This window comes from Nothobranchius furzeri, chromosome 10 (assembly GCF_043380555.1).
Source record: "Nothobranchius furzeri strain GRZ-AD chromosome 10, NfurGRZ-RIMD1, whole genome shotgun sequence".
Classification (NCBI taxonomy): domain Eukaryota; kingdom Metazoa; phylum Chordata; class Actinopteri; order Cyprinodontiformes; family Nothobranchiidae; genus Nothobranchius; species Nothobranchius furzeri.
This window is the reverse complement of record NC_091750.1, coordinates 63,766,487-63,790,449: the sequence shown is the minus strand read 5'-3', so window position 1 is coordinate 63,790,449 and position 23,963 is coordinate 63,766,487. Positions and strand designations below refer to the sequence as shown.

The following is a 23,963-nucleotide window of genomic DNA, read 5'->3' as shown; positions in this document are numbered from 1 at the left end:
CAGGTTTGAATGTAAAATTGTCAGGTATATATCATGCTTCAATGAGTTGTGTTCCTTTTGAATATTAAGTGAAGTAAAAGCAGTGCTATTTTTATCAATTTCCACGTAACTCAGTTTTTTTAATAAAAGCTGAAAGTGTCAAATAATTTGTAAAAACCAAGAAAAAAAAGTTTCTAGCGCACTATATTAATGTTGAAAAACATGTTCTGTGTAATAAAACATTTATTTAAATGCAGAAACCTTAAATTTCCAGTTTTTGCCCAAAATAATAAATAAATAAAAAAAGATGAAAGACAATGTGACTCAATGAAGCTCTGATTGTAGTCGAACACACTGGGAGATAAAAGACAACAAATATTTTGAAGATTGCGTTTTGTAAGAAAAATAATGTTTTAGGAACTAATAAGTGTTTGAAAAAATCTGGAAAGAGTATTACCCCAGTTTCACACTGCAAGCATCAGTGGAACGGAAACAGAGGCGGAGCGGCTCACTTGCAAACTTCAAAGCGGTCCTTTTCACACTGGGAGTCTTGGCCGCGGCACGGCTTCCTCTCTGCACCTCGCTGTACTCGCGAGATTCTAAAATCCCTCGAGACTTCCGACACCTTCCTTGCGAGACAACGTTCCCTCGAGATTTCCGCCATCCTTCCTCATCGAGAGATCACAACCCCCACGAGGAATCACACCGTTGCACTTCTTGAAAGAAACTGGTGGTAAACAAAGCCGTTCGGTCACACGTGCTGACGTAAGTTATATATAACATCGCAACGTTGCATTTTATTTTGAAAACAACCGGGGATTTTACACTGAAACTGTGTGTGGTTTCCTGTCTCGCATTATGTGAACTGCGGAAATTGACGTGTCCCAGAAGCGGCTACTGGAAAAAATAGAACTCGATCCTATCTTTAGCGGTGCAGCGCGGCATGCTGCTTCTGGGATGCGCCTGAAAATTGCCGTGTCGCAGCTGGTTTGAAACACTCCATAGACAATAATTGGATTCTATTTGAAGCGGCGCCGCTTTGCTGCCATTCCGTTCAGCTGTCGCTTGCAGTGTGAAACCGGGGTTAGCGAGCATCTTGTGGTAAAATCTCAAAAAATTGTCTTCTAATAAATTAGAATTTTAATATATTTTTCAGGGGCTTGCCATTTTAAAAATTATAGAAACATATATTGTTTTGTGGATGCTTTAATTCAGATGGCAGCAGGCAAATGAAACTGTTCTAAAATGCTGAAACAATAAATTCATAAACATCAGGCTAATTCAAAACTACTGCTTGAGTTTTTTTTTCTTAAATGTGTTTCTTAAGTTTGAGATATGACTGTACAGGAGCTGTGGATCAGTGGTTTAGTCCGTGCATTGAACAGCCACTGAACTCTCCCCCAATTTCCCCAAGTACCAATTTGGTGTGTTGTGTGCCACCCCAAAATTAAACTGCCCCCCCCCCCCCCCCCATAATTTTTTTCTAGGCGCGGCACTGCAGATTACAATAGAAGTTTTGTGAGTTTGTGTGTTCTCAGCTGATTGTCTATAAATGCCAACCAGGCAAGCACCCTGATAAAATCCAGGAAGTTTCCCAGAACTTATCGAAGTCACAAGTCTCCCGGCACCCGGGTCCGGTCCGGTCCTGCCCCTGAGCGGTCTCGCGCTCCAGAAACAGAGGGCGGATCCTCTGCTCGCCAAAAACGGACACACACGGGGTCTCAGGATCTCAGAACGCTCTCTTATCGAGGAATAAAAAGTTCCTGGAAGCCGTAAGAGACACCGACAGGTGGGATGACCCACGCGCCTTACTCCAACGGCATGCAGGGAATCCGGAAGGAGCACCTGTACAAGGTGCTGGTCATCGGAGACCTGGGGGTCGGGAAAACCTCCATCATCCGGCGCTACGTCCACCAGACCTACTCCTCCAACTACAGAGCCACGATCGGAGTGGACTTCGCCCTGAAAGTCCTTAACTGGGACTCCGAGACCGTCCGGCTCCAGCTGTGGGACATAGCAGGTGAGCATGTGAGGATGATTCATTTAAACTCTGCTTTTCTGTAGGGAACTGATAAAAACTCACATATTTTTATGGATTCAATATAGAAAAAGCGTTCAAATGTGCAAGAAATCGAGCGCTTATTGATCTGAAACAGAAAAGTTTGATGTATGTCTCAAAATTCAAATGTGCACTGTCACTGCAGCCTTCCTCTCTTCTCCCCCCCCCCCCCACACACACACACACACACACGTTTCCCAGTCAGTTTTCCAAGGTATGATGTTTCATCATGTGATCCCAAACCATGTGAGGGAGATTTAAAGGTCAGTCACAGGAATTTCATTGTAGACCAAATTAAAATAAATAAATTCCACTGAATCACTCTCACTCAGAATAAACAATTAAATTTGGTTTTAAATATAATGTATAGAATACATATTACATGCACGTGTCTTTTTAAACAACTTTAACATGACTCGAATGTCACAGCTGCTTCCCTGTTTAAAATCATGCATGAAAATAGGAAGAAAACGCCAAAAGTCATGTTTCCTCTTGTTTTTGACGCAGACTCATGCCGCTCATTCTGTGATATTTCTTAATTCTGCAGCGTGAATGTGTGCAAAGACCTGTGATGCTCAGCAGATAGGAAGTGCGCCAACAGTCATTTCATTTGTAGACCAATGACGACTCACATTACACAGCAGAACACACACCCAGAGGGAACGTTCCAGTGACAGCTAGTTTTCATTTTCTGTGCATGGCACAAATTTAGAGCTGCACACATATGCACTTGCTGAGACTTTTTGTATTTAATGAGCTTAAAGTCTTTAAAAATGTTTACGATATTCCATAGTGACTTGTTTTAATTCAAATGAGTTCAATATGAGCACAAACAAGTTGTTGTCTTGAGTTCAGCGTGACAGGGAGAACTCTGGAATGTGTCGATTCACGGAATTACTGGCACAGCTAACTGCTGACTTCATGACAGCTGCGTCAGGTGCTTTTCTGCACAAAAAGAAAAAAAAAAGCAGCGAAACAATGAAAATGTCTCAGTAGACTGGTGAATGGGTATGTTCTCATAAGGGTCATTGTGTGTGTGCTTACTCGTCACAGGTCAGGAGCGCTTTGGGAACATGACCAGGGTGTATTACCGTGAGGCCATGGGAGCTTTCATCGTGTTCGACGTGACGCGACCTACGACCTTCGAGGCCGTCATTAAGTGGAAAGAAGACCTGGATTCAAAGGTGATGCTGGCCAATGGACATAGCATTGCAACTGTGCTGCTGGCTAACAAGTGCGACCAGGGCAGGGAGTTGACCAACAATGGCATCAAGATGGACCAGTTCTGCAAGGACCATGGCTTTGTTGGCTGGTTTGAGAGCTCAGCTAAGGTAAGATCTGGAGCACTGGTGTGCGTGGACCTGAGGCAGCAGGTAATTTGTTAAAAAGCCCACTCAGTGCTGGGTTTTGACAATATACATCACTTAAAGAGACGATGTGTGATTTTTTACCATTAATCTTTGAAAATATCCGTAGAAACATTGAAAATGAATAAAATAATGTCAAGTTTTTGAAAAATTTTGGTAGCTTTGTACAATATAACCATAGAAAACGGGTCTAAAGTACATAGTGTGCGGGTCGTGCGTCTTTGGGGGACGTTATATTAGATGCTGTTTCCTTCTCCGAGTCCCAGCTCAGGGTCCTGCGCCTGTCCGTGATGTCGCACTAGATGATTGGCTGAATGTGCAACTTACCACGTTCGAAAACATTTAAGCAGTAAGAAACACAAATTTAATAACAAAACTGCTAAACTCTTTCCAAAACATATATGAAAGAACAGAATCAAAAAAGAGATGCAAAATATTTTGGCTGAATGGTATTGTCATAGTATGATGACGTTATCGGCAGGCGCAGGACCCTGAGCAGATCTGTAAACGACAGCGCCAGAACACTACAATCGGCATTTCATTCTCTCAATGGAATTAACTGAAGGACCATCAAAGTTTGAGAAGTCACTCCAAGGTTTCATGCTTTCTGCTCCACAGGTAACAGTTACCGTAATGTTTTTTTTAAACAAGCAACAGTCACGGCAATATGGTGTAAAACTACCCTCAAATGTATGTATGTATTGTAGGGATGAGCGAGTACACCACTATCTGTATCTGTATCTGTTCAACCATCTAAATGATCTGTATCCGTATCTGTACTCGGAGTGGGCGTGGCCTAACCCGGAAGTGGGTGTAGTTTAACCAATACGTTATTTTAAGTCTGATCAGAAGTTGCTATGTGTATTGTTTATTTGAAAACTATTTACAGAGCAGCCTCAGAGTTGAGATTAAATGTTTTTGATCACAATAGTAAAGGAACTATTAGAGAACAAGTTTTTCAATAAAATCGGTACATTAATATTTAAGTGCATGAATTAAGAGAGAGAGAGAGGAGAAAAGATCTTTTCGATAGCGCCTCTCAAGATAAAAATCACGGGGCGCTTCACAAAAACAAAACATGTAAAATAGAAAAAAGAATTTAGAAAATGATTAAAATATATTTAAAATGAGCAAAATTAGACAATTGTGATTAAAAATGTAAAGAAAGAGAGAGAGAGTGAATAGGAAAGAGGGAGTGGATCCTGAGGAAGAGGAGAGAGATAGAGAGAGGAAAAATAAACCCGACCGGAGCAGTGGCGCCATTTTCAGCTCTGTCTTGTCAAATGCACCACGTACGTTACGAAAAAAGTAACTTTAAATATCTTTAAAGTAACTTTAATAAGAGGCGAAGAAAACCTAGGGAGTACTGAAGAAACGTGAGTAACAGTGAAGCAAGCACAGAGAGATCCGTTACTGTCTGTGTGTGTGCTTGGATGGACTGGACGTGGACTGAGCTCCCGGCTAGAGAGTTTTGTGTGTAGGGAGGGGCGGGCGCTCAATGTGACTGGCCAATCACAGAGAGTGAAGACAGTCAGTTACCCAATGAGGATTTTCCTTCAGCACGATTACAGATATTTATGAGTTTTACTTGTTTCATGCTCGTACTCGTCAAAAATGCTTTATCCGTACCGGATACTTGTCTGAAACGAGTATCCGGCTCATCCTTAATGTACTGCCCCCTAGCTAGGGTTGTCACGGTAACGGTATAGCGGTAAACCCCGGTAAAAAAGTTGACAATAAAAATAACCGTCCAGTTTTTAAAAAACTATATTATCTCGGTGGGTTTACCGTGGCCGCGGTTTCGGCGCGATGACCCTTACCAGCCACCGTCGCTTCAGCTGAAGTTCCCGCGGCGCGCACACGCACTTTTTAGTTTGCAACGGCACCAAAACTTTGAAGCTGAAATAATGGCCGAAGGAGGAGACGGCAGCGCCCAGGACATCCATCAGCCCTCAAAGAAGACTAAATCGGAAGTATGGGCATATTTGGGATTTCCGAAAAATGCTGAGGGACAGTTAATAGAAGACTGCTATCCCGTTTGCAGAACGTGCAGGAAACAAGTGTCTGCAAAAGGCAGCAACACTTCGAATCTCATGGCACATCTGTGTGACGATCACCCATGTCTCTACAGCCAGTGCAAGGTAAGTTAACATTAGCATTTTAGCTGAAATGCATGACGTGAGGACTTTTGGTTGAGGGAGAATGCAACGAGTCACTATATACTGCAGCCGCAGCGCCCTCTGCCAGCATTTAAACCGTGTCACAGACACCCTGTTGCTGGATGAAGCATCTTATTTGTTGATGATGAAGAGAAATATACAATTAGTTCCTTGTCATTGATTTGTTTACTTATTCAATGCCATTTATACTTGAACATTTGGATTTGATTACATAGTGTAGTAGTTATTTTAGTAATTTGTTTAAATTGGCTATTTATTTTAAATACATATTTTTTAAGGTTGACTTGTACAGTGCTCAAGTCAAGTGTGGACTGGAGTTTTAGATTTTCATTTTGATAATGAAGAAAACAAGTATATGAGAAAACAAGTGGTGTTTCTTTGATTTGTTTACATATTGTTTATGTTTTGAATGTTTGGATTTGTATAATTTAAACCTGCACTGACTACTGTAACATGTTCCAGAAAAATAAGCTATTTGTTCCTTTACTTGTGAAAAGTTGCACTTTTGCTAAGGCTTTGTGTTATTTTAGGTTTAATAAACACTGTTAAACATTTTCAAAACTATTTCAGTTTGTGTAGAACAGGACTATCAATGCTTTCTGAACATATGCAACACCGTTTAAAAAATACCGCGATAATACCGAAAACCGTGATAATTTTGGTCACAATAACCGTGAGGTTAAATTTTCATACCGTGACAACCCTATAAACTACACATTGCCACTTGAAAGGTGCAGTATGTAAGAATGAAGTTGGAATGACATCATTTGATTGAATTTAGTTACTGCAATCAATTTTCCTGAGCAAAAGGTCACTTTCTCACTGGTGTTCTGCGAGTTTTATGGCTGATGCCAGTTACATATCAGCACCAGAAGATTCTAGATGACCAGAAAAGACAAGTCATACGCAGTAAGTTCATAAGTTTAAATACATTGTCATTTCTGCCTTAGTTGGTCTTATTGTTGGTTTCTATAGTTATGTTAGCTTAAATTCATAAATATGGCAACTATACAGTTCAAACACAGTTCCCAAAACATTAACTCATTCGCTGCCAGCGTTTTTCACCAAGTCACAGAACGTTGCGCGCTTGGGTGTTTTTCAATAGGGAGCACTTACTACACTTATTACGGTAGTATTTTTCCAGCATAGGGAGCCTAAGTCTCCTCCCCTTCCGGTCGGCTCATGGGACCCCGGAATAACGAAAAAATGAATGCAAGTCAACGGGGCTAAAAACGCTATTTTCTAATCCGCTTTGCCTTAGGCCCTGGGTCGCACATATGTTGTACTGCAATTTAAATGAAAACTAATGGTGGGTGTTTCAACCACGACTGTCACGTACTTTGAGATTTATCCGCTTGTAAAAGTTCGCAATTGGCATTAGTAGACACCAGAAATCTGCACGTCGCAAATGTGACGTCACCACATAATCTCCTCTCCTGACGTCACCTCATAATCTCCTCTCCCCTAGCGTAGCTGCTACTCACCAAATTACCAGATTTATGGTAGCTCTTTCCTCCTGTGGGAAGTTTGCTGAACTTACAGCCATTTTCCCTCAGTTTTCTCCGTGTCTGGTTTGATGACGTCACTTTCGTGAAGCGCATTTGTAGTCCTGGAATTATTTTCACACAAAACCTAAAATTGCATTTCACCCTGTTCGAAAATAAGCTAACCTTACTTAAGTAGAAATTTTGGTTATTTACACTTTACTGGAGTAATTATTTTTTAGCCTACTTTATACTTCTACTCCCTTACATTTTCACACAATTATCACTACTTTCTACTCCTTACTTTTAAAAAATAACCTCGTTACTCCCACTTCATTTCGGCTAGTTGTCGGTGAAAAACAAATTTAGATTGTGGTTGGATGAGACCTACCATTCCGACATGCTATTGGTCAGCGCAACTGCACGTGACACAAATCATGTGACACTCCAGGATGTAAGACCATTAGCAAATGTATGTTGTAGCAGTAGCATTGGGCGGAGAGGCAACAGAACTTGCTAACAAGATGTCTGAACCAAGTACCCATGAGGACGGCGCTGATAGCCTGGAAGACAAGCCAACCCCTGTACATCCCTGGCCATACCTGGAAGCATTTTTTGAAATGGTTGGATGCAAAAACAACTCATTTCGAATGCGCTGCAAGCTCTCTGCACCCAAGTACCACGAGCTGATGGCTTTCAAAAACTCACCGTCTAACTTGAAAAAGCATATTGAGGTAAGCTAAAAGTTTCATATTATCACTCGATTATTGATAAAATATTGTATGAACCTAGTAACATAATAATGGTAAATTTTCAATGTTTGCCATGCTATGCCTGGGTACATGCTATGGCTTGCTTACTAGCAGTAAGCTATAATTTAATGTTGCAAGTTCATTTGATTGGCTTTGTTTGACATTTTAAATTAGACTCTAGTCAAATGTTATCTGAGCTTATATTGTTGCTATATGCAATACTTCGATGTTATTTTAAATTGTGCAAATCTATAGTCTACATCTGTTTGATAAAGCATGTACTAAATATAGGCATGATCCTGTCTGTGTATGAGAGTGTGCGCTCAGGCCCTAAGTGTCTTTGTTAAGATGTTATCAGCCAAATTCAGTTAAATTAAAGTCATGTGGGGGACCACAAAGAGTCTACACTCACACCCAGGTTCTTTTGACTGTTTGAATTTAAATGTTGACGCCTTGCTGCTGCCTACTCCAAGCAGGGAGCTCACCGTTTGTACGTAAATGAGTTAACGCTTTGCAACTGAAACGCAACAGCCGACTCGGAGCAGAGGTCTTAAGCTGGGCGTACACTGTGCGACTTTTTCACTCGCAGCGTTCAGCTTCAGCTCAAACTGTACGACTTCCTCGCAGGGCAGATCTCACGAGTCATGTGCTCACACTGCACGACCCAGTTCTCGCATGCGACCTGACTGCTCACACTGTACGTCTGGTAGCAACACGTCAGCCCTAAAAATATGCTAAAAAGAGCAGTTTTTACACAACACGTCAGACTTTTTTGTCTTGTCTTGCCTGTTGTCCTTTGAGAGTGCTGCAGGAGGACACACAGGGATTTATGGGTGTTGGATGAGGAAAACGAATAAAGAAAGTAAATCTGTGTTTTGTGATCAGTTTAATTTGACATGAACACAACAAACACGCTTTCTTGACAATCTTTGAGTAAAAAAACGTGTAGAAACAAAACGAACAGCGTGTGTTATTAGGGAAATAGCGAGCGAGCGGCGTTGATGCAAGATTGCGCATGCGCCGTGAGCAGTTCTGATACTTTTTGGGTCGCAGTTGCTCGCAGCGCCGCTTCAACAGTGCGATACCCTCACGAGGGACGAGCGAAATTTTAAACACGCCGGAAGTCCGTGCGACCTCACGACTGCTGATCGGCAGCTGGTCACGTGGTGTTAATCGCCTCTCGTAACCCCCTGTACACTACACGACCGCTCGGCGCAAAACTCGCCCCGATGTCGTGGATTCTCACACGACTGGAAAATCGGCTCAAAAAAGTGAAAAAGTCACACAGTGTACGCCCGGCTTTAGAGTTGGAGAACTAAAGATTTGAATGAAACCTATCTTTGTGTAAACCCAGTGGCGGTTTTACCAATAGGCATAGGTCGGCGGCCTCCTGGGGCCCCCTTGTGTTGGGGGGCCCCCTAGCCCTGACCGCCGGCACCCCTCTGTTAATGCCACAATATTCTTATGTTTATGTTAATTCATTTAGCAGACGCTTTTCTCCAAAGCGACTTACAATTTATAACCTATAGGGCATGTTGTGATCTGTGGGGGAAATCAGAGTACCCGCACGCATGCACACACACATTATCCAGTACACAATTATAATACCGTCATATAATCTAAATAGTCCTGATTTTTGTTTTTTATTCTACAGGCCTTGACTATATCAGAAGCCACTTGGATTGCCAGGTCAAGAATTATATCAGTGAGGGCTCCTCACTGATCTCATCTGAGGAAGAGGACTTCTTTTCCTCCTTGAAGAAGACCGGCCCACTTGAAATGAGCCAGCAGTTGGATGCGTACCTTGGGTGCCCAGGAGAAACATTAGAGGTGCTGAGGTCCTTCCCAGCTGTGTGCCAGCTTTCACTTAAGCTTAATACGGCACTGCCTGCCTCAGCAGCTTGCGAAAGACTGTTTAGTGTTGCATGGCTGATCTTCAGGCCAAGAAGAGCATGCATTAGCTCAAAGAACTTTGAGAACCAGGTGCTTTTGCGGCCGAACAAAGCTTGGTAACTGTATGTTGTTCTGTGTGTGAACTGTAGGCCCTGCGGCATGACCCAAGCTTATTAATGTCATTAATGTCATTTTTATTCCCTTACATGACTTTTACTTTTTTACTTTAAGTAGTTTTGAAACTAGTACTTTTATACTTTTACTTGACTAAAAAGCTTGAGTTGATACTTCAACTTCTAAAAAAGTCTTTTGAAAACCTTGTATCTATACTTTTACTTGAGTAATGAATGTGAGTACTTTTGACACCACTGCACAAAACAAGCGGAATTAGAAAAAAGCGTTTTTAGCTCTATTGACTTGCTTTCATTTTTTCATTCTTCTGGGGACCCATGGTCCGGAAGTAGATTAAGGCTCCTTATTAGAGGAAGTGTGGTTGTTTGGCATCTTGCTGTTATAGTTCTGAATGACTCATGAAAGGAATTAAAATGCCACTATTGACTCATTATTCACTTCACACATACATTTCACCATAATATCCAGTTGCTGTTAATTAGAAAAAGTAGCCTGAGACATTTTGAAGGTGACTATTTGCTTCTAAGTCATCATTATCATTGTTAGCTCTATCCTAGCCTGTAGCCAGCTGCACTCGATATTGGAGTAAAGGATGCCTTGGCTTCTTGTGGGTACAAGAAATAACCTATTGGTCCACATAGCAGAAACATCAAAGATTATGTTCAGAGCTAGTGTGGTAATTAGGCGTATCCTCGTTGGAAGCGGAGTATCGGGTCAAAAATTGGCATAATTATCCTTCTGTATAAACAGAGCCTTAGCTGGATGCATTATTGTTGGTTTCTAACAATCAATCAATCAAAGCTTTATTTATAAAGCGCCTTCCGCAACCCTGTCGGGAAGCCCAAGGTGCTGAACATGGTACATTAGAAAGTTAAATATAGTGAATAAATCGAAAATAAAAGCAATTCAAATGACAAATTACAAATTACAAAAAAAGGTAAAACATTCTGGTAGAAGACAAATGGGTAAAACAAGGGATAGAGTGAACCAATGAAAACAGGGAAATAAAATCAACATAAAAGAGAGCCAAATTCAAACACGTTCAGGAAACGCCAAGCGGAGGAGGTGGGTTTTTAGGCGACTCTTAAAGACTGGCAGAGATGGGGACAGCCTAACTTAGGGTGGCAACTGGTTCCAGAGTGACGGTGCTAGGACTGAGAAAGCCCGGTCCCTGCGAGTACGACACCTAGAACGTACTTCTATAGTTAGCTTAAATTCATAAATGTGGCAACTGTACAGTTCAAACACAGTTCCCAAAACATTCACTCATTCGCTGCCAGCTGTTTCCTGATCAGTAAAGCCCTTCGCTGACAGCGTTTCTCACCGTTTTTACTGTTTTTTTAAGAGTCACAGAACGTTGCATGCTAGGATGATGTCGACGCCAAAACAACCAAAACAAAGCAGAGACTCACCTCTTACATCAGGAAGAATCCGCGCGTTTCCAACGTTATCTGTTCTTTTATAATCTGTTGTTGAATTGTGATCAGCAGAAGATTTTCCAGTTTGCGCCTCACCTTTTTACAGCAGCGGCCCAAAACAATCTCCTAACACATGGATTTTCTGCTTCCTGATCACGTGACGTGTGACGTATGCGATGAAGATCTGCTTTAGAGCTGAGATCTTTGTTCTCGCGGTGCGGGAGCTCATTCCGACTGCAGCAATCCCGAGGGACAACAGACATCAATAAAAACACAATAAAAAGTCAGACGTGTCATGTAAAAACTGCTTTTTTTTAGCACATTTTTAGGTCCGGCGTGTTGCTACCAGAAGCACAATGTGAGCTAAAACTAAGTGCTACAAATCAAAAAGTCACACAGAGTCTGCAGAATACATAACGGACATCCGAGTCCGCTTGCAGAAGTGACATTTACATGTGTAAACGCCTTACAAAGTGAAAAATGGTCCCACACCTTTGACATTTTCTGTCTTTTTCACACTCCACCGGGGTCCACGTTGTCCACCATGTGAAAGTTAGGTTACATTCGCTACTCGAGTGTGCATTCAGTGCAGTGTGTATGTGTCAGGTTCGATGGGCTGAGCTGGAGTGGTTATGAGACCCAGGTGCGGAGAGAATGGTGGATGGAGACTGATATGTGGCAGCGTGGGAAGTTCTCTTCCCGTATGGTTCGTAGAGTTAGTGTCTTAGGTCTTAGAATGGCTTGGCGTCTATCGTTAGATGATGACTGAGTGCCGGCTCCGCTGTGACAGGTCCTTAAATAGGCTCAGCGGGATGACGTCACCGGGAAGCGTCGGTGACAGGCATGCTGGGAACTGGAGTGCAGCGCCAGCCCGGCCCGCAGAGGAGGTTAAGAGGAGGAGTTCATGACAGGACCCCCCCCCGCGAGGGACGGCTCCAGAAGGCCCAGGGCGACGAGACCAGAAATCAGCCAACAGGGAAGGATCCAGAAACGAGCGGGCAGGCTCCCAGCTACGCTCCTCCGGACCGTAACCCTCCCAGTCCACCAAATACTGCCATCCACGGCCCCGGCGGCGGGAGTCCAGAATCTTGCGGACGGTGTAGACGGGGTCCCCATCGACATCTCGGGGCGTCGGCACCCGGGCCGGAGGCGGATGGAGAGGAGAAGACACCACTGGCTTGAGCTGTGAGACGTGGAATACCGGGTGCACCTTAAGAGTGGAAGGGAGGCGCAGCCGGTAAGCTACCGGACCGAGGACATCTCGGACTGGGAAGGGCCCCAAAAAGCGAGGCGACAGCTTCCTGGAACCAGCCGGAAACCGGAGGTTTGCGGTAGAGAGCCAAACCCGGTCACCAGGCTGGAACACAGGGCCGGGCCGGTGGCGGCGGCGGTGTTGTCGGGAGTACTCCGTATTAGCCCGGGTGATGGCGGCGCGAGCCCTGATCCAAGCGAGACGGCAGCGACGGACCATATCCTGAGCCGCCGGAACCTCCACCTCCGGCACCTGATGGTCAAAAAGAGGGGGCTGGTATCCGTAGCAGGTCTCGAAGGGCGATAGACCCGTGGCGGAGGATGTCTGGCGGTTGTGAGAGAGCTCCGCCCATAGGAGGTAACGAGGCCAGGTGGACGGTTGAGACGAGGCGAAGCAGCGTAAGTAACACCCAAGCTGCTGGTTTGCTCTCTCTGTCTGACCATTAGTCTGGGGATGATAGCCTGACGACAGACTGGCGGAAGCGCCCACCAACCGACAGAAAGCCTTCCAGAAACGTGAGATGAACTGAGGCCCTCTGTCAGACACCACGTCCTGGGGGAATCCGTGGAGCCTCACCACATGATCGAGGAGGAGCTCCGCCGTCTTCTTAGCCGTGGGGAGCCCTGCCATAGCCACTAAATGCACAGCTTTCGAAAAGCGGTCGGTGATGGTGAGGATGGTGTCCAGGTGGTCGGCAACGGGAAGCCCCGTGACAAAGTCCACACCTATGTGCGACCACGGCCTTTTAGGCACAGGGAGCGGTTGCAATTCCCCGGCTCCAGGTTGGGTGGTGGACTTAGACCGGGCGCAAGTGTCACATGCAGCGGTGTATTCACGCACGTCCTTTCTCATAGAGGGCCACCACAGGGCCCGGCGGAGGAACTGGAAGGTACGAGCCTGGCCTTGGTGTCCCGAGAGCCGTGAACTATGCCCCCACCTCAAGGCCTCCTGTCGACACACGGCCGGAACGTAAAGGCGGTTAGGAGGCGTCTCTGGGGGCGCCGGGTCCGCCGGGAGAGCCGCCCGGATGGAGGCTTCCAGGGGCCATTGCAGGGCGGCCAAGAACCGTTCGGTCGGGAGGATGGACCTCGGTTCAGGAGGCCTTGGATCCTGGGTGTGTTGACGGGACAGGGCGTCCGCCTTGAGGTTCTTTGAGCCGGGGCGGTAGGCGATGTGAAAGTTATAAGGTTCGAAAAAGAGGGCCCACCGGGCCTGACGAGGGTTGAGTTGGCGAGCGGTCTGAATATGGATGAGGTTCTGATGATCAGTCCAGATTAGAAAAGGAGTGGGGGTACCCAGGAGCCACTGTCGCCACTCCTCCAGGGCCCACTTTATCGCCAACAATTCCCGGTCCCCGACCCCATAGTTCTGCTGGGTAGGAGAGAACTTCCGGGAAAAGAATGCGCAGGGATGGAGTTTGGAGTCCTGGCCACGTTGTGACAGTACGGCTCCCGCGCTCGTCTCAGAGGCGTCCACCTCCACAACGAAAGGCCGTGTTAGGTCCGGGTGGAGGAGGATGGGCTCGCTTACAAAGCGGCGGACCAGCTCATGGAAGGCAGCAACAGCCTCCGGGGAGAGGCGGAAAGGGCGAGGCTGATTGGTTGTTTTCGTCAGGGAAGTTAATGGTGACGCCAGGGCGCTGAAGTTGCGGATAAACCGGCGGTAGAAGTTGCAGAACCCCAGGAAATTCTGCAACTGCTTCAGGGTCTTGGGTAGTGGCCACTGCGCGACCGCCTGAACCTTCTGTGGGTCCATGCGCAGGCCCTGGGAGGAGATGATGAATCCCAGAAACGAGGTGGACTCCTGGTGAAAAGCACACTTCTCCAGTTTACAGAATAAGTCGTGCTCCAGGAGGCGTGACAGAACGGCTCGAACATGCTGGGTGTGTTCCTCTGCCGTGCGGGAGTAGATGAGTATGTCGTCCAAATAAACAAAAACCCAACGACCCAGCATGTCACGGAGGACATCAGTGATGAAACGCTGGAAAACGGCAGGGCTGTTGCAGAGGCCGAAGGGCATGACCAGGTACTCATAATGTCCAGTGGGTGTAATGAAAGCGGTTTTCCACTCCTCTCCTTCCTTTATGCGGATGAGGTTGTATGCACTGCGGAGGTCCAGCTTGGTAAACAGTGTGGCTTGGGCAGTGGCGTCCAGAGCCGTGCTCATTAAGGGAAGAGGATGGCGGTCCCTGATGGTGATTTTATTCAATCCACGATAGTCTATACAGGGCCGGAGGTCACCTTCCTTCTTCTTCACAAAGAAGAACCCTGCCGCCCCAGGAGACGTGGAATGTCAGATAAACCCCTTCTGGAGAGCCTCAATGATGTAAGCGTCCATCGCCTGGGTCTCTGCCGGGGAGAGCGAGAACAGCCGACCCCGAGGCGGGGTGGTTCCGGGCTGAAGCCTGATCTCCAGATCGTAGGGGCGATGAGGAGGCAGCTTGGTGGTAGGCTCCTTTGCAAAGACCCGAGCCAGATCGTGGTATCGGGGTGGAAGGAGTGTTAAATCCACGTCCTTGGGTGGTGTCTCCCTAGGCTGTGATCCTGGAAGGAGTGTTAAATCCACATCCTTGGGTGGTGTCTCCCTAGGCTGTGATCCTGGAGACGGATGATGAAGGCGACAGTTAACACCCCATGCCATGACTTTACTGGTGGACCAGGAGATGTGAGGGTCGTGGAGGCGGAACCAGGAATGACCCAGAATGAGAGGAGTCGTAGGGGCATGAATGACCAAGAAATGAAGGGTCTCTACGTGTTCTCCGATGGTCATCCGGAGGTTCTGGGTTCGGTGCGTGATCGGATATGGCATGAGAGGGCGCCCGTCCACTGAGGTGACGGGAACGGGATGATCGAGGAGGGTGAGTGGAATCTTGAGCCGGTTGACCAACCCCTGATCGATAAAGCTTTCTGCAGCTCCGGTGTCGAGGAGGGCCACCAGGGGGACCGGTCCTTGGCTCAGCTGGAAGGAGACCGAGAGGGTGGTGTGATGAGGAGCTGCATGAGTGGAAACTCCGAGTGAGGCAGCTCCTACACCGACCCGGAGGGACCGTTTCCCGGGCGTATGGGACATGTTGCACGGGGATGACCCAGAGCCCCACAATAGGTGCATCGTCCCTCCTGAAAACGGCGCGCCCGTTCCTCGGGGGGAAAATGACCCAGTTGCATGGGTTCCTCCACGGGTTGGTTCTCCTGACGGCGGGGGAAAGTTCGGGATTGTACGGGAACCGCCCTCACTCCTGGTCTGGTGAGGAGGCAGCGGTCCAGCTGGAGAGCCAGGTCCACCGCCTGGTCCAGGGTGGTTGGAGCCTCGTGACCAATCATGCCCTCACGGATGCGGGGTGACAATCCCTCCAAGTACACAGCCTTCACCGCGGCATCACCCCAGGTTAGACGGGCAGCGGTGGTCCGGAAGCGTGAGGTGAATTCGGCCACGGTCTGAGAGCCTTGTCGAAGCTGGAGCAGGCGTGTCTCATCTGCGACCTCGCTGCTGGGATGAACGAATGCCTTCTTCAGTTCTTTCACGAAGGCTTCATAGTCGTTGCAGACTGGGGACTTCTGATGGTACAGAGCAGTCGCCCAGTCAGCAGGGAGGTTAACAGAGCCACGCGAGAGCAGGAAGTCGGGTAGCGTGCCGGCTGACACTCAAAAGTCATTGACAGAACGGCCAACATGCTCTCCGGGGATCCTTTAATCCCATCCCATTTCTCTGGGAGAGTTAGATACGGCTCCACCACGTTAGGAGTGGCAGATGACTGTCGTTGGAGGGCTGAGGAGAGTTGGACTACCAGTTCGGTGACGGAATCGAGTTTGGATGCGAGGCGATCAGTAACAGCACGCAGCTGATTGTTCTCCACACGGAGTTGGGCGTTGTCCGCCTCCTGGCGTTCTACTCGGCTGAGCAGCTGCGCTACCTCAGCTCGCAGCTGTGCGATCTCCGCTGGGTCTACTCGGGACTCAGTCATCCTGTCAGGTTCGATGGGCTGAGCTGGATTGGTTATGAGACCCAGGCGCGGAGAGAATGGTGGATGGAGACTGATATGTGGATGTGTGGGAAGTTCTCTTCCCGTATGGTTCGTAGAGTTAGTGTCTTAGGTCTTAGAATGGCTTGGCGTCTATCGTTAGATGATGACTGAGTGCCGGCTCCGCTGTGACAGGTCCTTAAATAGGCTCAGCGGGATGACGTCACCGGGAAGCGTCGGTGACAGGCATGCTGGGAACTGGAGTGCACCGCCAGCCCGGCCCGCAGAGGAGGTTAAGAGGAGGAGTTCATGACAGTATGTGCGTCACTTATTTCGGTCCGGGTGAAACATGACCCCGGGCGATTGCAAAGCCATGAATTAATTAAACATGAATTAAATGAATCCTCAAGGCAGAGAATTTGACTCTAGGCTTTTTTGTACTCGAATTATTCGAGGTACTCGAGGAATCGTTTCAGCCCTACTGCAAAACGGTGGCGTAGTAGTTAGGATGAAATCTATAAATCACAACTTTTTTAAACATCATGATCTGCTGCCGTCAAACTAACAACTTAGACACTCTAATTTGTTGATTTTCATCTAAAACAGGAAAAAAATAAGATATATCTAAACCACAGTAAGATTCAAGCCAACCAGCTGATGAGGATGACTCTGTGGCGCCTGTTAGCATTTAGCTGTCTCTACTGCCTGCTTTAAAAACACCAGTCAGCTTTAATCTTCATAATGAGTAACTTTACCAGTCTCATTACTGTGGATGCATTCAAATGACTTAACTGGGTGAAAAACTCCACATGCAAAGCTCGATAATCACTGGAAACCCTGTGACGTAGAAGAAGATGGAGTGCTTTCTGCCGTTTGTTGAAATAAAATCTTCAGATCAGCGTTACAAAGCTCTAAGGTCTTTAGAATGAGTCATCTTAAAGAACAGAGCTGATTACTCACAGCATCTCAAGACTTCACATCCAAAGAGTCGTTTTTTCATTACAGAAGTTTTTTTTCTGCAGTGTGATCAAAACATATTTGTAGGTGGCCTTGTTTTCGTCTGTAGCTGTTAAATGATAGATTTAACAGATATTTGCTGTTTACTACAAATTAATTAATTTTCTTGTCAAACATTAAACCTTTGCCATTGAGGTGTGCCCTAGGCAGGAATTGGTCTTACAAAGTTGTGAAAACAAAACAAAGCGAAGTGTGCAGAGCAGGATAAATGAGTTCAAAAAGCTTAGCCACAAAATCAAAGCTAGAAATTAATTCCTGTTGTGGTTGTGATCTTGCATTTCTCACAGACTTCCCACTGCATTTCAAAACCCTTACAGAGAGATGCAAAAGGATTCAATCAAACATCTGAATCCATATTTTCTCTCTCCTTTGGGATCAAAGTCTTACGTTTTATCTTCTACAGAGCTTTTAATGAAAGCAAGAAGCAGCTTGTGCTCATATTCTGGATAACATAGACTTTCCAAAATGTAATGCAATCTCCTTAAGTCACATTCAAAATAATATGGCTAGTGTAGAAGTGTTATGATTAAAACTCTCTTTTTCAGGGGCGGCGTTAGGCCCGGCTACTTGGGCTCAAGCCCCGAATGTTTTATGAAAAGACTAGTGCGTGTTACGTGTGTGTGTGTGTGTGTGTGTGTGTGTGTGTGTGTGTGTTTGTGTGTGTGTGTGTGTGTGTGTGTTTTTTAAAGCCCCGGATCTTTTTCAGTCCTAAATCCGCCCCTGCTTTTTTTATTGTTTTATTTCCGTCTTCTGCTTGCTTTATGTGCAGGGCTGGTTTGAGCTAATTAGTTGCTTGCTGTTGCTAATAGATCATCTATAATTTAGCCATGTTTCTTTTAAAAATTTGTCTAATTTTGTTTTTACTACATGAAATTGACAGCTCTTCTTTTTTGGGGCCATCACCTGGAAACTTCTGTATATAAAATATACATAGAGAAAATATACTTTGAATTAAATGTTAAAAGTTACTGTTTTCAACCTTAACCAAGATAATATTAGCAAGAACGGCTAATGTTGGGGCTTTTAACATTTTCACATCAATCTGAACTAGTTAGACAGATCCACAGAATGGGATATATGATCAAGTCTGAATTCTGTACCAGATTAATAATCATTTATTAGAAATATTATAGTTTTGTGACTGGAAGAATTAAGTTTGAGGCCCAAAAATTGATGTCTAATGTTTTAGCTTCGTACAAAATCAACTTTTGTTGTAAATTATAATGCAAACACTGAATAAAAATCTTTTTTTTTCATACAGATGAAAATAAAAAGTATATACTTTAAAGTCACATGTTAAAATAGAATATTTTCTTTAATGCTTGCATGTTTATTTTAGATTGTTTTGCAGCTAATTTTAGGTTTTTCCCCCCTCTGCTAACCTAAAAAAGAAGGTCAAAGGGGACTATTTATGTAAAAATTACCTTTTTTATCTTTTTGTGATGCTGTATGGGTCTCTACTCCCTCTAAAGACACTTCATACATGAAACAATCCAAAGTGTCCACTTTCTGGATCTGGTTTCAGGATTTATGTGTCCATTACAATCAGTTCCAAAATGTCCCTGTTTGTGATGTCACAAATGGGGAAATTAGCAGAGGAGTCCCCTCACATGCAGGAGAGAGCTGCTGCCAGAAGAGCCCTTACTGAATTACTGAAGCCTTTCAGTTTAGCGCAGCCTGAGTGGGAAAGGCGTGGACGTGGCCAGCTCCAGCATGTTTTCTTAAAGTGACAGAGCCCAGAAACAGCTCATTCTGGAAGGTACTGAAAATGACTAGAACAAAACTGCACATTGCTTTATGTTAATCAATTTCCCTCTGGGATTAATAAAGTATTTTTGAATTGAATTGAATGTGAGACTAATTTTGTGCGACAAACTTCATTTATGTTTTGACCATAAAACTATTATAACATAAGAAAAAAAAGCCATAATATGTCTTCTTTAAACTCAAAAAAGACCTAACATTAACACAACAAATACATACATTTCATTTCCTTACTTGCCTGATGTTTTATGGAATGTTGCAGAGTGGTTTAAATGAATTTTATTACATACTTATCTTAACACCCAGCAGTCTTTTTGGCTGCCATGTTCATTCACTCATTCCTCTGCTGACACTGAGGTGTTGGAGCAGTGTAAGCGTGCCGCCGTTCTAGCGTCAGGACTCAACATTCTAAAAGGTCAAAGGTTATTATGAGCATGTTCTGCCTAAAACATCAGTCTCTCGCTTTTAAGACTCAAAAAGTTCACTGCCTTTTTTTTTAGCAGTAACAGAAATGCTTAAGTAATTTAGAAAAACAAAATAGACTTTTTTTTCTTCCTTTATGTCATTTTTCCTGGCAGCAAAATGATCAAAGCCCCATTATTATGTGACCAGTTGTTTTATTGACTTTTTTCACATAGCACCCCTAAACAGTTCTCTCTTTTTTAGGACAATCTCAACATCAGTGAAGCTGCAAATTTCCTGGTCAAGCACATCATGGCCACAGAGAACGACATCCTGAAATCCGTGGTACCGGACACGATCTCACCGCAGATCCACTCCAACGACCAGATGAGCTGCTCTGGTTGCTTAAAATAATGGAAGAAGGATGTGATGGCAGGACTAGAAACAATAGAGGCAGAGCAGAACGACCACGCCTCACAGCTCTCAGAGGACACCCAAGTTATTTTCAGGGTGACTTCTTTGATGTTTGTACATTTGCTTGGACATTGGTGAAAGAGTCGGTTCTGGAGACAACAAAACTCACTGACTATTTTATGGTGTCTGTATTTTGGCAAAGGTACAAATTGTCCAGTTTTCTGGTGAGTGATGCTAAGTGAAAACAGAGTTGATGATCTTTACGCTTCATTGTATTCATGGTAAAATAGACAGATATTTAACCTGAGAGAAGTTAAGCTCCCCCTAGTGGTTGGCTGTAGTGCAAGTTTTAAGCCACAACTCCAATCATCCAAAGGGCACATTTCCACTATTAGATCTTCCAGGTAGTTTTCCTGGACCTTCCCAGTTCACGTGTGTCTCTGTTTCACCGGGCTGGCTGAAAGGACCACCTTCCGAGCCATTTCAGGGACCAATCATGTACCTGCATTGGGATATGTATTTAGAAATGGCCCGGTAGAGCTGCTGGGCCGGACGTGTGGTTAACTCATGCTGATTGGTTGTAACTTAATTAGGGCTGCACTATCGAATATTTTAGGATTCGCATATTCTATCGAATCCTCTGTTGACTGATCCAATATTCTATTTGAAAACGTTTCAAGTGAAACAAAACTGATCTGCGGCTAAAAAAATGAAAATAAAACTATAAAATATTAAAAGGCTCAATAATATGCATAGTTCCCTTTTCCCAGCTGATATTTATAGTTAATAAATATTTTTTGGCCAAAAATTTGATTTAAATTCATTAACATTTTAGGTTTGTATTAATATCACTTATCCCAGTCTAACATATCTAAATATATCCACATACTTTCAGTATAATTTAATTATTTCATTAACATTTCCGGTAGATTACTACTGGAAATGTTAATGAAATAATTAAATTATACTGGTAATTTAATGGTTGTGTATGTCACCTTCTCCACTCCCAGAAATTTCTGTGAGCACCTCTTCTGGAAACACGACTAAATGGGTCGTTTTTATGAATTGTAAGAAAATTGATGACACCTCCATTGTTTTCCAGGTGTTAATTTCAGTTGATGTGAGTAAGTCTTGTCTTGTTGCCTCTTGATCAAATGTTGTTTTACTGATGCCTTTAACTGAATTTATGTTTTGATGGTTAAAATGCACCCTGGTTTTCTTTGGGGAGTTGGCGTTGGTGGGACTTTCAGCTTCGCATTCACACTCGTACCACAAATCATTATGACTCCACTTTAGTGCAACAGACATTTTTGGTTTAAACAAGTTTGGGTTTTCGGTGTGCCATTAAAACCAATAAGCTTTGTTTTTAAAAATATACTATGCAACCTTTTGTATTTTAAATAAGTTTCTTGAGCCAGTATGTGCTAAAATGAATGAAATGTCACTAAGACCCCCGACGCCCACTACGGCCAGAATACCACACTTGCAACTTCAGAGTTGCCAGACTGGTCCCTGTTGGACTTAGTAAAAGTGGAGCTGAAATGTCTGGCGCTGCAGTCTGCTTACAGCACGTTTCCTGCATGTTTTAAGTATGTGAAGTCAGCTGATTTGCTTTTTCATTGATGAACCACTCCTGTAGAAACTAATTAATGCTGAGGAGACACTTAAGGTGTTAAAAAGACGAGCGCACTGCGAGGAGAGAATTTTCTATTTTGGTTTCAATAACGTACACTAGGGGGTGCTAAAAACAAGCCTAAACTACATAGTATCCATTTAAATATACAGAACCAGAGACAAACCATAAAGAGAACTGTAGATCGCTCTCAGTAAAGCCATGGTTAGCTATATGATCTCTGCACATACAATCATTTTGAATGGTTTTAGTTATTTGCTATGTGCTTAGCATGAAATGACTGTTTGGTAAAATGTATTATTTTATAGTTTTAGCAGGTTTGGTTGGTTTGCAACATCATTTCATTTGAAAAAAAATCCTATTTTTATTAGCACTGATTTAAAAAAAACAAAATGATGATTTTTTGTCAAAAAATGAAGCGTTAGTTACAATCTGAACATGTTTTATGTTCCTGTACCAAATTCTTAGTAACCATGGTAACTAGAGTCTTTTTATGGGTATGCTCTAAAATCTATGTGAAACTATTTCTTGCTGTTCCAATCACACACACACACACACACACACACACACACACACACACACACACACACACACACACACACACACACACACACACACACACACACACACACCAAATATTATAAAAATCCTCTCCATGTTCCTTCTGATATTGGCTACCTGTTTTTCTGTTGAGTTTTCTCTCCATACCTCTGTGGCTCTTCAGCAGCATTCCCTGCACAAAGTAAAGCTTCTGTTTTCTTATTTTAAATTCTTATATAAATTCCATATCTGCATATTTAAGAGCTACACACCAAATATGACTTAATTGTTGCTATTTATGTGTTCATAATGGGTTTCCAGTTTGCACAGTGTTTTGATGAGCCTGTTACACCAGGGTCATTGTTCTAATGTTCCCCATTGTCATGTTGCATCACGTGAGTAAAAAGCGTGCCGGATTTAAAGAACGCCCTCTCCACAGGACAGTGTGAAGGTGTGGGATTCACGTATCATGTGATACCAGCTCAGTGTTGCACCATCCGGAGCACGGGACGGCTTTTTCTGAGAAATGTCATCATAATGTTCTCTGTTAGAACAAAATATAAAACTGCTCAGTTCATATACAGCTTTTAAGAAAATGTATTCACACATTATTTATTGTGACATTTTTAAATAATATACATGTGCTCACATGTGTACTCGCTGTTTTCTTAATTATTTTTATATTATTTAATCTTTAACCTCGAATCAAGTCCTCTCACTTGAGCAAAGCGTAGCCAACCACACTAAGGGTCGATGGGTCAACCTCCATGTTTTATTAGTTTAGACTGAGGAAAGTGTGTTTGTCTGTTCAGGGTGATTCAGGACTCTCAGGTTCTCATTAGTTGGACATATGACTGGATTATGCTCTGCATGAGGGATCAGATTTAGTCATCTGGCTCTGATTGAAACGTCCCTGCCAGAGAGTGCATATTGGGTCTGTGTAGGCAGTAAATGGCTGAAAAAATAAGATTATTTCAAGAAACATAAATGCCATCTTCTCTGGTATACCACTTTAGTCACATGGGGAAAACCCAACAAGAGTCCCATCTTGATCACCACTAGGGTTGTCACGGTATGAAAATTTAACCTCATGGTTATTGTGACCAAAATTATCACGGTTTTCGGTATTATCGCGGTATTTTTTAAACGGTGTTGCATATGTTCAGAAAGCATTGATAGTCCTGTTCTACACAAACTGAAATAGTTTAGAAAAGGTTTAACAGTGTTTATTAAACCTAAAATAACACAAAGCCTTAGCAAAAGTGCAACTTTTCACAAGTAAAGGAACTGGAACATGTTACAGTAGTCAGTGCAGGTTTAAATGATACAAATCCAAACATTCAAAACATAAACAATATGTAAACAAATCATGGAAACACCACTTGTTTTCTCATATACTTGTTTTCTTCATTATCAAAATGAAAATCTAAAACTCCAGTCCACACTTGACTTGAGCACTGTACAAGTCAACCTTAAAAAATATGTATTTAAAATAAATAGCCACTTTAAACAAATTACTAAAATAACTACTACACTATGTAATCAAATCCAAATGTCCAAGTATAAATGGCATTGAATAAGTAAACAAATCAATGACAAGGAACTAATTGTATATTTCTCTTCATCATCAACAAATAAGATGCTTCATCCAGCAACAGGGTGTCCGTGACACGGTTTAAATGCTGGCAGAGGGCGCTGCAGCTGCAGTATATAGTGACT

The 23,963-nt window shown here is 43.8% G+C and overlaps 1 protein-coding gene across 1 annotated transcript; it reads left to right on the top strand.

Annotated features, from left to right (window-relative positions):
• Positions 1-1,453: 1,453 nt before the first annotated feature.
• rab38b (RAB38b, member of RAS oncogene family) lies at positions 1,454-22,892 on the top strand. The gene is made up of 3 exons (XM_015961667.3): positions 1,454-1,999; positions 3,092-3,369; positions 19,922-22,892. The coding sequence occupies exons 1-3, from the start codon at positions 1,774-1,776 to the stop codon at positions 20,069-20,071; spliced, it is 654 nt and encodes a 217-aa protein (XP_015817153.1). The 5' UTR covers positions 1,454-1,773; the 3' UTR covers positions 20,072-22,892.
• The last annotated feature ends 1,071 nt before the right edge of the window (positions 22,893-23,963 follow it).

What these genes read in the sequence shown, in the direction of transcription:
- rab38b (XM_015961667.3), top strand. Translation starts at nt 1,774, where the DNA reads ATGACCCACGCGCCTTACTCCAACGGCATGCAGGGAATCCGGAAGGAG. An exon ending in CCAGCTGTGGGACATAGCAG is followed by an intron (nt 2,000 to 3,091) that starts GTGAGCATGTGA and finishes TACTCGTCACAG; the next exon opens with GTCAGGAGCGCTTTGGGAAC. An exon ending in GGTTTGAGAGCTCAGCTAAG is followed by an intron (nt 3,370 to 19,921) that starts GTAAGATCTGGA and finishes TCTCTTTTTTAG; the next exon opens with GACAATCTCAACATCAGTGA.